Source organism: Sus scrofa, chromosome 2 (genome assembly GCF_054392235.1).
Source record: "Sus scrofa isolate SSC_HxYL_T2T_F1_AM1 chromosome 2, Sscrofa_HxYL_maternal_Yorkshire_Landrace_v2.0, whole genome shotgun sequence".
NCBI classification, from domain to species: Eukaryota; Metazoa; Chordata; class Mammalia; order Artiodactyla; family Suidae; genus Sus; species Sus scrofa.
The window spans coordinates 91,792,922-91,806,905 of record NC_139384.1 but is presented as its reverse complement, the minus strand read 5'-3'; the positions used below and the strand labels follow the sequence as shown (position 1 = coordinate 91,806,905).

Below are 13,984 nucleotides of genomic sequence, written 5' to 3'. Positions count from 1 at the left end.
TGGACCTGCTCAGTGGGTTAAGGATCTGGTGTTGCTGTGAGCTTTGGTGTAGGTCATAGATGCGGCTTGGATCTGGTGTTGCCGTGGCTGTGGTGTAGGCAGAAAGCCACAGCTCTGATTTGACCCCTAGCCTGGCAACTTCCCTGTGCCACAAATGCAGCCATTATAAAAGGGCAAAAAAAAAAAAAAAAATTGCAGATAAAGCTCAAGTTCCCTTGAGCAACCCTTCCCGGCCCACTCCCACCTGAAGTGTCCGCCATCACCATGTACTTTTCTATTCCTCACTAAGTGTTGATATACGTATCCACAAAAGAAAGATTGTAGTTTTGGCTGTGTTTTCGGAAACCAAGCTGGGATCCTATTGCACACATGGCCTTTCCCCTTCCTTCCTTCCTTCTTTTTTTTAATTGCTGCATTATGGTACATGAAAGTTCCCAGCCGGGGGTTGAATCCAAGCCATAGCTGTGACCTGTCCATAGCTGCAGCAATGCTGGATTCTTTAACCCAATGTGCTGGGTCAGGGATCCAACCTGCTTCTCCACAGCAACCTAAGCCCCTGTAGTCAGATACTTAACTTACTGTGCCACAGCGGGAACTTTTGCACGTATGGTCTTGAACTGCCTTATCCACCCAACCATCGGCTTTGGAGTACTTTCTGCAACTGCACACAAGTCCCCCCTTTTCCTGCATGGCTATAGCCCAGTGTGGGATGTACCATGATGCTTAGCTGGTCTCCTCAACACTTAGGTTTTTCACAGCTTTATGCTATGGCCAAAAAGCTAAAAGGAACATTCTTATAAGAGGACAGACACATTTTAGATTTTTAAAATGACCTAACGAGTTCCACAATAGTTCAGTAAATGTGTGGAGAGAGAGAGAAACTAAATAAGGGATAAATCTGCATGAAGGGTATTGGAAGTTCTTGGTACTATACTTGAAATGCTATCAAATAAAAAATCACCCCAGACACTACCTAATTGTTCACCTGATAAGTTGTGCCTACTTGCACTCCCATCCAGACACTCTTCACTTTGTTTTCTCAGGCTCCTACATTTTCTGGGCTCACCTGGGCTTTCTCATTTGCAGGTGCAAAAGGAAATGCAGGTGATCGTGGAGGACAGAAATGACAATGCACCTGTTTTCCAGAACACAGACTTCTCCACCAGCATCAACGAGGTAACATGTGCCTTAACAGGGTGTGTGTGTGGGATGCAGGCATCCCCAAAATCTACTCAGAGTGGGAAGGACCAGAGACAGCCAGCAAGGCATCTAGGATTGGGAAGAGCACCTCCTAGAAAGAGTAGCTGTAGGAACCAAATTCAGGGGCTTTGCCTGTAACTCCATGTACAATAGTTACAGCAACATTTTGCAGTCCATTAGACTGGATTATGGTAGTGGGGGTCGGGGGGAGGAATTGAGTTTCTTATATATCTGAAAAATTTAGCAGTATATCTGTCTTCAGGCCTGGTTGCATCCAGGTACTCAAGCTGTGTCATCAAGAAGAGATTTCTCTCCACCCCTCAGCTGTACTTCTCTTGTTGCCTCCATGCTGAGGTGGGGGGGAACACTTCTCCCTTATGGTGATAAAAGTGTCCCCCAGCAGCTTTGGGCTCACATCCTACCAGCTTTGCAATTTCTTTCTTTTCTTCTTATTTATAATTTTTCTTTATTTTTTGCTTTTCAGGGCTGCACCCATGGCATATGGAAGTTCCCAGGATAGGGGTCAAATCAGAGCTGTAGCTATCGGCCTACACCACAGCCACAGCAATGCCGGGTCCTTAACCCACTGAGCGGGCCTAGGGATCAAACCCACGTCCTCATGGATACTAGTCGGGTTTGTTACCACGGAGCCACAGTGGGAACTTCCCAGCTTTGCAATTTCAACACAGACTGTCTCTTTTTCAATGGTCCCAACCAAACCCCCAGGGCTGACTCTCATTGGCCCATTTTGGGTCAGGTGCCCATCAGTTGAGGGGTATGGAATGCTCAGGTTGCCTAGGTCTGCATCATGGGTCTTGCTCTCTAGCAAGGAGGGCAGCTCCACTTGAACTGCATGGGCAGGAAGGAGGTTCCCCAATGGTCACAGCACCACTCCTGAATCTTCATTACCGCGTGGCTTTAAAGACCTGAGAGGTGCCCCACTTTCCCCTCTCCCTATCCTGTCACTAGACCAGACAGAAGGTGGATCAGTCCAGATTGCCGTTGCACAGTCTCTGATAGAGCACCTACTTTTTGTCAGGCACTGTCCTTGGTGCTGAGGTTATCCGGTGAAGACAGACTTGCTCTCCACCCTCAGTAGCTCACATCGTAGTGAAGAGCACAGACACTAATGGACAAAACAGTAAACAAACAGGATTATTTCAGATAGTATTAAGTTCTAGGAGGAGCATAAAAGAGGGCAACGAGGGACAAAGTGACTGAGGAAGCCTCTGCTTTAGGTTGAGTCAGTCAGGAAAGGCTTCTTTGGGTAGGTGACATTTGAGCAGACCTAAATGTTGAGGAGCCTGCATAGGCTGCTCCAGGAAAAGGATATTCCAGGCAAGGAACAGCAGCTGCAAAGCCTCTGAGATGAGAATCAGCCTGAAGCATCCTGGGCACAGCCAGGAAGCTGGTATGGATGGAGAATGGAGGGTGAGGTCAGAGAGGTGGGCAGTGGTCTGACCCTGCAGGGGCCATGGAGGCATTCTGGACCGTATTCCGGGTAGAATGGGGGGAACCACTAGCAGGTTTTGAGCACAAGAGTGATGTGGTCTGGGTCAGGATTTTCAAAGATCTCTTTGGCCGCCTTGTGGAATCAGTGAGGGTGTGGACAGGTCTGGGGGCAAAGGCCTCGCAAAAGAATGTTCCAGCTTGGCAGGATGCTGTCTGGAACCTACTGCTGGAGGCTAGTGAGAACTCACAGGGATGCTTATGCAGGGAGGAGTCACAACCTGGATTCTGGAATGATGACGGCTCATGCTGGTCCTGAGGGGCTCTGCCAATCAGAAGCCAGCTTTGGTGGTGTGAGGCTGTCTGGAGAGAGGAGAGGAGGGGACCCTGCTCCCTGCCTCCATCCAGATGCCTCTAGAAGCCTATCCCAGGTGGGAAGGAAAGGGAAACATCTGTGGAGCACTGGGTTTCAGGTTCTAGAAGGTCTAGCTGGGGACACGGAAACTCCGGGAGGGGGCGTGATGTGCTCGGGCATGGAGGAGATGGATTGGAGCTCATAGGTGACAAGACCCTTGTTGCAGACCCTGCCGGTTGGCTCCGTGGTGTTTTCTGTGCTGGCTGTGGACAAAGACACGGGGTCTGCTGGTGCTGTGGTGTACTCCATAGAGAGGGTAAGCCTATGCAGGTCCACGTGGGAGTGTGGGCCCCACCTCTCCTCATAACCACCAGGGGGCAGCATCTCCCATACAACCTGAGGGGATCTTAAGGAGGATGGCTTCCTTGGGCTCCCTCTGGACCTCACTTGACCCAGCCACCTCAGGAGGGTGCCTGCTGGGAACTGAACCCTTCTTCCCACCCTCTTGCCTGGGGCACTGTCGAAGTCCCTGCCAGGTACGTGTCACATCACCTGATGGCTGAGGCACTCTCAGCTTCAGAGAAGAAAAAATCAAGGCTCCAAGAGGTCCAGGGTCTTATCCAAGTTCACACAGACAACTGGGGTTGTGTGGGAGACCCAGTTCCCATGAAGGCACATTTGCTAGCCCCAGCCCCTGACATTGAGACCCTACTATGTGCCAGGCACTTACCTTAGCTCCCTTGACCCTCCTTTCATCCCATTGAGGCAATAGCTGAACCCATTTTCCAGAAATGGAAACCGAGGCTCAGAGAGGTTCAGTGACCTGGTGAGATCAAGAGCAGAGCTGGAATTCGATCCCAGGTCTCTCAGAGCAGGTCTAGGGGGCAGGGCCATCCTGGGGAAGCCTGGCCAGACTGTGCTCTGCCTCAGGTCATCCCTAGCTCAGATGGGAGTGAGTACCTCTTCAGCATCCTGCCCAACGGCTCCATCATCCTCAATGGCAGCCTCAGCTACAACAACAAGAGTGCATTCTATCAGCTGGAGCTGAAGGCCTGTGTGAGTGGGGGTGCCGGCGGGGGGTGGAGGCACTGGGACCCGAGGCCCAGGCTCACGGAGACACACTTCCCCGCAGGACTCGGGCGGCCTGTACAACAACAGCATTATCGTCCAGTGCTCCTCGCCTGTCTTCGTGTCCATTTCTGTCATTGACCAGCCAGACCTGGACCCCCAGTTTGTCAGGGAGTTTTACTCAGCCTCTGTGGCTGAGGATGCACCCCAGGTGTGCTGGGGATCTGGAGGGGTCTGGGTGGAGATGGGATGTGGGGAAAGGACGTGGCCACTGACCACACGTTCTGGCAGGGAACCTCGGTGCTGAAGGTGGAGGCCATGGATAGTGACAGAGGCATCAATGACCTTGTGATCTACAGCATCTCCAGTGAGAGCGGGGTGTCCCAAGGCTGGGGCTGGGGCAAGGGAAGGGATGGGGGGGCTCTGTCAGAGCCACTGAAAACAACTGCTCCTGCTGCCTCTTGCTAGACTCCACAAGGCCCGACTGGTTTAAGATCACATCAGACGGGGTGATCGAGGTCAGCAGTACCCTGGACAGAGAGCAGCTGCTAGAGGAAGATGAGGAGGTTCAGGTGCAGGTCACGGTGAGTGAGGAGGGCCCACTGTCCCCTTTGCACCTCTATTCTCTAAACTCTGATCTTTGATCTCAGCTCTCTCTGAAAGCTGGTTCTCTGACCTCTGCACACTCTCCCCCCGGCCCTGCTCTGCTTCCAGGCCACCGAGAAGAACCTCAATATCTATGGGCAGGAGGCCAAGGTGAGCATATGGGTCACACTGAGAGTGACAGACGTCAATGACCACAAACCTGAGTTTTACAACTGCAGCCTCTCGACCTGCACCTTCACCCCCCAAGAGGCTCAAGTCAACTTCACTGGCTACGTGGACGAACACTCCTCCACCCGCATCCCCATTGATGACCTCACCATGGTGGTCTACGACCCAGACAAGGCAGGGGCTCCCTGATAAGGAGTGGCATGGGTGGGATGGATGGTGGGCCATTGCCGGGGAGGGGGGTGACCAGCAGAATGAGGTACCACAGTGCATGGCGGGCGGGGGGGTGGAGGGAAGAGATGAACTGTTGGCAGGGGGCGGGGGAGTGTGATGACAGTGCGGCCGACCATGAGTGGTGGTGAAAATTGGAGTTGTTAGGTGACATATGGAAATGGTGGATGATGCTGAGCTGGTAGCTAGTTTTGTGTTCAGAGTGAAGCTAGGTGGTGGGGAACAGAAAGGCAGTGTTGAGTGGAGATTGGTCCTGGATGCTGGGTAATGGTGAATGGAATGTAATTTTTGGTGGTGTTGAGTAGAGTGAGGTGGCGGGGGGATGGTGAAGTTGAGGGGTGTTGAGGTAGTACTGGATACTGAGGGATATGGGCAGTGTTGGGTACAGAGTAGTGTGAGTGAGTCTTAAGGTGGAGGTACTCTTTTTTTTTTTTTTTTTTTTTTTTGTCTTTTTGTTGTTGTTGTTGCTATTTCTTGGGCCGCTCCCGCGGCATATGGAGGTTCCCAGGCTAGGGGTTGAATCGGAGCTGTAGCCACCGGCCTACGCCAGAGCCACAGCAACGAGGGATCCGAGCTGCGTCTGCAACCTACACCACAGCTCACGGCAACGCCGGGTTGTTAACCCACTGAGCAAGGGCAGGGACCGAACCCGCAACCGCATGGTTCCTAGTCGGATTCGTTAACCACTGCGCCACGACGGGAACTCCCTTTTTTTTTTTTTTTTTTTTTTTTTTTGTCTTTTTAGGGCTGCGCCTGTGGCACATGGAGGTTCCCAGGCTAGGGGTCAAATCAGAGCTGTAGCCACAGGCCTACGCCACAGCCACAGCAATGCCAGATCCGAGCCGTGTCTGCGACTTATACCACAGCTCATGGCAACACCGGATCCCTAACCACTGAGCGAGGTCAGAGATTGAGCTCACATCCTCGTGGATACTAGTCAGGTTGATTATCACTGAGCCATGACGGGAACTCCAAGATGGAGGTATTCTTAAGAGGAGGTTGACCTTGAGTGATTTGGGTAGTAGTGAATGCTGATTAGCTATGGTTGGTGTTTGGTAGTATTGTTTGATAATGAGTTGGTACAAAGTGTTGCATGGAGGATGATGTTGGGTGGTGATAAGTGGGTGGGTGTGTTGAGTTGGTGGTTGGCGTTTCATGGAGGATGGGTGTGGAGTGGAGCGGGTATGGGTGGTGGGCTGATGTTGGGCATTGGTGGTGTTTGGCGTTGGCGTGGGTGGTGGAGGGTGGTGAGTGATGACTGGTAAGGAAGACTCAAAGGGAGCGAGGGAGGTGTGTCCAGGCTCAGTCTCTGCAGTCCAGGGGAAGTCTTCTGATGACCCTACATTTACAGGAACTGGTGACCAGCCCACCGTCCCGGGGCCCTCTTGCCTCAGTTTTTTGAGAGGCCCCTCTCATGGGACTTCAGCGAGCAAGAGCCTATGGCTAGGGATTGGGAGAAAGAGGCGGGGGGTGGGGTACCTTGCGGGAGTGGAGTCCCTGATATACAGCTCACCTCAACAGGGTAGCAATGGCACCTTCTGGCTGTCCCTGGAGGGCCCCGATGCCGAAGCCTTCAGCGTCTCCCCGGAGCGGGCGGCGGGCTCAGTGGAAGTGCAGGTGCTGGTGAAAACACCATCGCAGGTGGACTACGAGCAGCAGATGGTGATGTGGGTGCAGGTGAGGGGTGCTCTGGGGCACCAGGGAGGGAGCAGGCCATGGGGTGCCCCAGTCCCAATGCCACTGCCTCTCTCCACTGTCATCCTTAGGTGGTGGCCACGGACTCGGTCAGCAAGAACTCCTCCATCGCCATGGTGACCATCTACCTTAGAGATATTAATGACCACAGGCCCACATTCCCCCAGAGCCTGTACAACCTCAATGTCTCCGAGCACAGTGAAGCTGGCTATGTGGTCACCGACAGCATCCACGTGAGTGATGGGGGCCGGGACCAGGGCCGGGCCCAGCTGGGAGGGACACAGAGATGGGCAGGCCTGGGACCATGGCCCTGCTGGGGTCTCTGTTATACTCTGATGTCATCGAGTCTCAGCCAGTGTGTACGCGCACGTGACTGTGCATGGGTATGTTGTCCGTGTGCGAAATCTGAGTGTGTTGGGGCTTCTCCCTTTGTGTCAGAAAGCAGGGCAGCCCTATCCTCATCAGTTGCACCATTGACCAGGAGTGCATGGCTTCTGAACAGCGTCCTTTTATTTCTCTCTCTGCCTCACAGGCCTTTGATCCGGACACGGGGGAGGGGGGCCGCATCACCTACAGCCTGCTTCCAGGGAATGGGTAAGGTCTTGGGGGGCTGGGGGGCAGGGGAGCATGTGGGCGAGCGGCCCAGCCTGCCTGTCTGCCTCACAGTGGGGCTGGAGTAGCCAGATAAAATATAGGGTACCCAGTGACCTTTTGATTTTAGATAAACAAGGAATCAGGGTTTTGTTTGTTTGTTTGTTTGTCTTTTTGCCATTTCTTGGGCTGCTCCTGCGGCATATGGAGGTTCCCAGGCCAGGGGTCAAATCAGAGCTGTAGCCGCCGGCCTACGCCAGAGCCACAGCAACTCAGGATCCGAGCCTTGTCTGCGACCTACACCACAATTCACGGCAACGCCAGATCCTTAACCCACTGAGCAAGGGCAGGGATCGAACCCGCAACCTCATGGTTCCTAGTCGGATTCGTTAACCACTGTGCCACGACAGAAACTCCAGAATGTTTTTTTAATACAAGTAGGTTGCAGACACTCCATGAGATGTGCTAAAATATTTCCCATTGTTTCTCTGAAATTCACATTCAAGTGGGCATTTTGTGTCTTAATTCGCTCCATCTGGCCACCGTGCACAGGGATGACGTCTTTGCAGTGGATCCAGACTCAGGGACCGTGACGGTGAGGAACGGTACGCTGCTGGACCGGGAGAAGCAGGCTGTGTACTACCTCACCCTGCAGGCCACAGACGGTGGGAACCAGTCGTCCTCCACCACGCTGCACATCATTCTGCTGGACATCAATGACAATAAGCCTGTGGTCACCGGCTCCTACAATATCTTTGTCCAGGAGGAGGGGGGCAATGTCTCTGTGGCCATCCAGGTTCGTACCAGCCCGGAGCTGGTGGGTGGGATGGGGCAGGGCACCAAGTTTGGCTCTGTCGTCGAGGTGGCCCAGCTGTGTGGCCCTAAGAAAATCACTCCATATCTCTGGGTCATTTCTTCTTTGGAAAATGAAGACCATCATAGTGTTTATTTCCAAAGTCATAATGGATATAAAGTGCTTGGCACAGAGCAAGCCCTCAAAAACATGCTGCTCTTTTAAATCCAGGCCCCTGCCTCGTTTCAAAAAAAAATTTGAAGTGGCTTATATTTAAAAGTATGATAAAAAATATGAAAATAAAAGGGGTTCCTGCTGTGGCACAGTGGGTTAATGATCTGGCTTGTCTCTGTGGCATTGCTGGTTCGATTGCATTGGCCTGGAACAATGGGTTAAGAATCCGACATTGTGGTAGCTATGCCATAGTTTGCAGATGTGGCTTGGATTTGATCCCTGGCCCCAGGACCTTCCATATGCTGCCAATGTGGCCAAAAAAAATGGAAAAAAATATGAAAGGAGTCAGGAAAAAGAGAAAATAAGAATGGCAATTTTTGGGGCCATGCCTGTGGCATGCAGAACTTCCCAGGCCAAGGATTGAACCCAGGCCACAGCAGCAACCTGAGCCACAAGCTGGATCCTTAACCTGCTTCACCACCAGGGAACTCCAAGGATGGCATTTTTAAAAGCGTACGAGGTACGTTTAACATGGAGCCACACAATTTCGAGGAGTGGTTGAAAATTCAGTACTGAATATCCCAATGGCCAAAGCAAAAAGGGAAATGAAATCAGTGGCCAGGTCACAGACTCTGTAAGATTAAAACCCCACTACTGGCTCCAGAGGAACACTGGAGAGAAGCTTCTCCCATAGTCCTGAGGCTTTCAGAATCTTCTCCGCTGAGTCCTCTGTAAGGGAGTCTTACAGGGAAGCAGGAAACCGGGTCCTCAGGATGACAATCACATAGCCATAGAGCCCTACCCTCCTTCTGGGGCTGGACCAACTTGTGAAGCAGATGCTCTGATGCTCCCCATTTCACAGAAGAAGGCTGAGGCTCCAAGAGGTGAAGTGACTTCTTTGGTTGTACAGCCAGTCAATGGCAGTGCTGGGGCTGGTGCTCCAACCTCTCTGCCCTGAAACTTGGGCCATTTTCCATGCTCCTCGATGTTTCTTACCCTAATCTCTGAGATCCTTGGGGCAGGAGCATTTCAGATCTGCTGCAAGAACCATGATGCCCAGCATGAGCCCTGAGAAGGGCTGGGGGGAATTAACCGGCCTGAGTTCAGAGCACCGAGGGAAGAACAGACAGGGTCAGAGTTTTGGAGAAACCATCTCTGGCTGCTTCCAAAAAAGACATTTCAGGAGTTCCTGTCACACTCAGTGGTTAACAAACCCAACTAGTATCCATGAGGATGTGGGTTCGATCCCTGGCCTCGCTCAGCAGGTTAAGGACCTGGCATTGCTGCAAGCTGAGGTGTAGGTCACAGATGCAGCTCAGGTCCGGTGTTGCTGTGGCTGTGGCATAGGCTGACAACTGCAGCTCCAATTTGACCTCCATATGCCACAGGTGTGGTCCTAAAAAAAAAAAGCAAAAAAGCAAAAAGGAGTTTCAGCTATTTAAAAAATATAGCACTGAAATAGACATCCGAATCTTATTGGACTTTACACTTGCTTTTGTCTGTTTGTTTCACATTTTGACTGTCTATATTATATTCCCCACTGCCCCCACCCCCACTACCATACCATATCAGCTCCATAAGGGAACTGTCTTGATCACAGCTCTAGTCCCAGTACTTGTAATGGAGCCAGGCATATGGTAGGTATGTCGTAAACATTTGTGGGATGAATGAAGGACCTCCATGCTCAAGACCTCAGAAAGTCTTGCAAGCTGGTGGTCCAGCCCTCTTCGATGGGAGACTGAGGCTGGGAGATTGGGTGACATCCCTCTGGCTTTAGGCCCTGTTACTGCCCTGGTGGGCCATTGCTGGAGGGAGAGGCCAGACTGCAGGGGAGGGGCTGGGGAGCACCTGATGGCTGATGTCCCCCACTTACCTACACAGGCTCACGACGATGACCAGCCAGACACCAACAACAGCCTTCTGCACTTCAGCCTGCTGCCCAGCTCCTACAGCCACAACTTCTCAGTGGACCCCGACAAAGGGATCCTTACAAACCTGGGGCCCTTGGACCGAGAGGCCATTGACCCCACCCTGGGTGGCCGCATCGTGCTGACTGTGCGGGTGTCTGACTGTGGTGTGCCTGCCCTCTGGACTGACGTCAATGTCACCATCACTGTGGAGGTAAGGCTCAGCTCAGCAGGAGGGTCCAGGATGTTGAGGTCCTATGTTGCGGGGGAGGGGGTGGGGGAGGGGTGGAGAGACTCCCGAGCAGTGGCCAACTCCTGCCTCCTCCCAACTTGAGTTGCATTCATACTCTTTGCAGTCTGGTCAGTCAAAGAGTTCTGGAGCTAGGCTGATGGGTTAGAATTCCAGCTCACTGGGTCGTGTGGCCTTAGACAATCCCTCAACCTCCCTGTGTCATCAAGTTCCTCATCTGTAAAATGGGGATGAAAGTAACAAAGTGGGGGTTCCCATTGTGGCTCAGTGGTAACGAACCTGACTAGTATCCATGAGGAGGTGGGTTCGATCCCTGGCCTCGCTCAGTGGGTTAAGGATCTGGCATTGCCATGAACTGCAGTGTAGGTTGCAGATGTGGCTCAGATCCTGTGTTGTGGCTGTGCTGTAGCCCGGCAGCTACAGCTCTGATTAACCCCTAGCCTGGGAATATGCTGTGGGTGTGGCCCTAAAAAGGAGTAGAGGGCTCTATTTTCAAAGATGTCTATCCTACCCCAATTTAGAAAAAGCTGAAAGCAAAAGTAGATGCCTGTGGGCCACCTTGGGGAAGGGCCGGGAAAACCAAGGGCGCCCAGCACACACCAGCACCAGGGGAGGAAGCGCAGGAGGAGTCAGCCTGATGCTATGACAACTGGGCAGAGCAGCTGGGGCTGGAGGGGGAAGGAAGGGACAGTACACAGCAGATGTCTGAGGGCAGGACCAGGTCTAAACCCTGGCTGGTGCCCCAAACCTGCCCCACCTGAGTGTTAGGTCTGCTGAGGTCGGAACGCACAAGGCCGAGTCAGAAAAGCAAGAGAGATTTATTAAGGCATCTGAAATGATGGGCTGAGCTCAGGGTGGCATCAGTAGTGATTATGAATAGGCATTCTGCTTATGTATTTTTTATTTTCATTGTTTTTAAGGACTGCACCCGAGCCATATGGAAGTTCCTAGGCTAGAGGATGAATTGAAGCCACAGCCGCTGGCCTACACCACAGCCACAGCAACACGGGATCTGAGCTGTGTCTGCAACCTACACCACAGCTCACAAGAATGCTTTATATCTTTTATCCATTTTTTTTTTTTTTTTTAGGGCTATGCCCGCGGCATATGGAGGTTCCCAGGGAGGCATTCTGCTTATAAAGGGCTGGTGGTGGGAGCAATGTGGTGGGAACAATGTGTGTGGGGGAGAGGTGTGGCAAAGGAGTATGTGGCTCCTCTCCATGTCTCATGTCCCCGTAAGTGTTGCAACCACCCTAAAGGCAGGGATCGACATGAGCAGGCAGGGTCGTCAGTCCTCAGTCAGCGACTCTCCATATGTCCTTGTCTGTGTTGCTCAACCCAAACAGATATCTGCCATTCCCCTAGGAACTTATCATGGAGCATGGAGCGAGTGTCGTGGGGGTCAACTGAGGGTAGAGGGAACAGGAAAAGGGAAGGGACCAGGGAAAGCTTGGGCCTTTGTGGGGTCGTAATGGTGTTGATGCCAGTACAATAAATCTGACAGGAGTTTCTGTTGTGGCTCAGCGGTAACGAACCTGACTAGTATCTATGAGGATGTGGGTTTGATCTCTCGCCTCGCTCAGTGGGTTAAGGATCTGGTCTTGCCCTGAGCTGTGGTGTAGGTTGCAGGCACATCTCAGATCCCATGTTGCTGTGGCTGTGGTGTAGGCTGGCAGCTGTGGCTCCGATTTAACCCCTAGCCTGGGGACCTCCATATGCCTCCAGTGCGGCCCTAAAAAGACCAAAAAAAAAAAAAAAGAAAGAAAGAAAAAAAAAAAAGACAAAAGAAAAGAAAAAGAAAAAAATCCGAGGAATGGGCAGTCAAGCCAGGCCAGACAGGGGCATATGTGGGGACATGGAACCGTCGTTCCCTAAAGCAAGGTCTAAGACTGCTCTGGGTAGTGTCAGAGAAACAGAACAGATGAGGGCTTGTCAGGTGGAGCTCCCTGGAAGCGTCCACCTAACTTTGGAGGTCCTGCCACAGGCCTCTGGGCCCCGGCCGTGGGCCTGGGTGAGTTCCATCCTCTCAAAGGCTGTTTCCTCCTCTGTGAAGGGAGCAGGGCTGTCTGAGGAGACATGGATGGAAAGTCTGGACTTTGGGCCAGGGGAGGGACTGGCTTCTCTGATTGGCTCTTGGTGAGGCTGAACCTGGGTGCTCCTGAGTTCCCTGGGCTCAGAACTACCTCTGTCTGCAGGACATCAATGACAATTTGCCCATCTTCAGCCACCCCAGCTACTCCTTCTCAGTGAAGGAGAGGGACCCAGGTAAGTCCTCCCTGGGCCAGACTTTATGACCCCTTCCAGGGCAGGCCTGAAGCCCCCAAGGGTCCTTCCATACTCTGCCCCTTGTCTGCAGGCGTGCTGATAGGTGAGGTGGAGGCCTGGGATGCAGACCAGACGGAAGCCAACAACCGCATCAGCTTCAGCCTGTCAGGGACTGGTGCCAATAACTTCATACTCCGAGGCACGGTGCTGGGATCCGGGGGTGCTAAGGGCTTCCTCTCGCTGCCCTCGGACACGAGCCTGGACTACGAGACGCAGCCCTTCTTCAGTCTGACAGTGAGTGCTGAGAACCCCGACCCCCAGGCGGGTGAGGCCACAGCGCAAGTCCTCGTGACCGTGGAGGACGTGAATGACACACCACCCACCCTGGATGCCACTTCGCTCCGGGGCATCCGTGTGGCTGAGAATGGCTCGCAGCACGGCATAGTGGCTGAGGTGGTGGCCCAGGATGTGGACACAATGTCCCAGGTGGAGGTACAGCTTGTGAACGTCATCTGTACCAAGGCCGGCATCGATGTGGGCAGTCTGTGCCACGGCTGGTTCTCTGTGCTGGACAACGGCTCTGTGCTCATCAATCAGAGCGAGGCCATCGACTATGAGACCTGTGACCTGGTCACACTGGTTGTGAGGGCCTGTGACATCACAACGGACCCCCGCTTCCAAGCCTACAGTGACAATGGTGAGGCAGTCTAGCCTGCAGGGCTTGGCAGCCTGCAGTCTAGGGGCTGTGGGAAAGAAATGGAACCTGCAAGGTCTGGGTTCAAATTCTGGCTCCAGCCCTTATCAGCTGTGCCACTGGGAAAGTCATGACACCTCCCTCAGCTTTAGTTGGCCTAGCTGTCAAGTGGAGTTGGTAGTAAGTAGGCTGTGAAGATTAAATTAGACTAAGCATGTAAAGCATTTAGTGCAGTGCTTGGCACAGAGACAGCACTTAATTAATGCTATTATGCTGTGAAGCCGTGTAAATGAAAGAGTACACTTCAGGGCCAGAGGGGCACTCATATCCCACTTCTGACACCAAGTAGCAATAATAATCATATTAACAGCTAGCACGTGGCATTCCTGTCATGGCCACTGGGCTAAGGACCTGACCTAGTCTCCTTGGGAATACAGGTTCCAATCCTGGCCTTGCTCAGTGGGTTAAGGATCCCGTGTTGCCACAAGCTGCAGCATAGGTTGCAGGTACAGCTCAGATCCAGGGTTGCATGGCTGTGGCC

At 52.7% G+C, this 13,984-nt stretch overlaps 1 protein-coding gene across 5 annotated transcripts in view; it reads left to right on the top strand.

The window, feature by feature from the left end:
- CDHR2 (cadherin related family member 2) overlaps window positions 1–13,984 on the top strand; it is a 53,755-nt gene that overhangs the window by 31,181 nt on the left and 8,590 nt on the right. For all 5 annotated transcript variants that reach the window (XM_085013781.1, XM_085013783.1, XM_085013782.1 and 2 more), the window contains 14 exons: window positions 1,087–1,176; window positions 3,231–3,320; window positions 3,935–4,060; window positions 4,137–4,283; window positions 4,364–4,439; window positions 4,541–4,656; window positions 4,787–5,020; window positions 6,596–6,751; window positions 6,841–7,002; window positions 7,302–7,363; window positions 7,913–8,156; window positions 10,209–10,448; window positions 12,680–12,749; window positions 12,841–13,446. In XM_085013781.1, coding sequence (XP_084869907.1) covers window positions 1,087–1,176; window positions 3,231–3,320; window positions 3,935–4,060; window positions 4,137–4,283; window positions 4,364–4,439; window positions 4,541–4,656; window positions 4,787–5,020; window positions 6,596–6,751; window positions 6,841–7,002; window positions 7,302–7,363; window positions 7,913–8,156; window positions 10,209–10,448; window positions 12,680–12,749; window positions 12,841–13,446 — 2,419 coding nt within the window. The remainder of the gene's footprint in view (window positions 1–1,086; window positions 1,177–3,230; window positions 3,321–3,934; window positions 4,061–4,136; window positions 4,284–4,363; window positions 4,440–4,540; window positions 4,657–4,786; window positions 5,021–6,595; window positions 6,752–6,840; window positions 7,003–7,301; window positions 7,364–7,912; window positions 8,157–10,208; window positions 10,449–12,679; window positions 12,750–12,840; window positions 13,447–13,984) is intronic.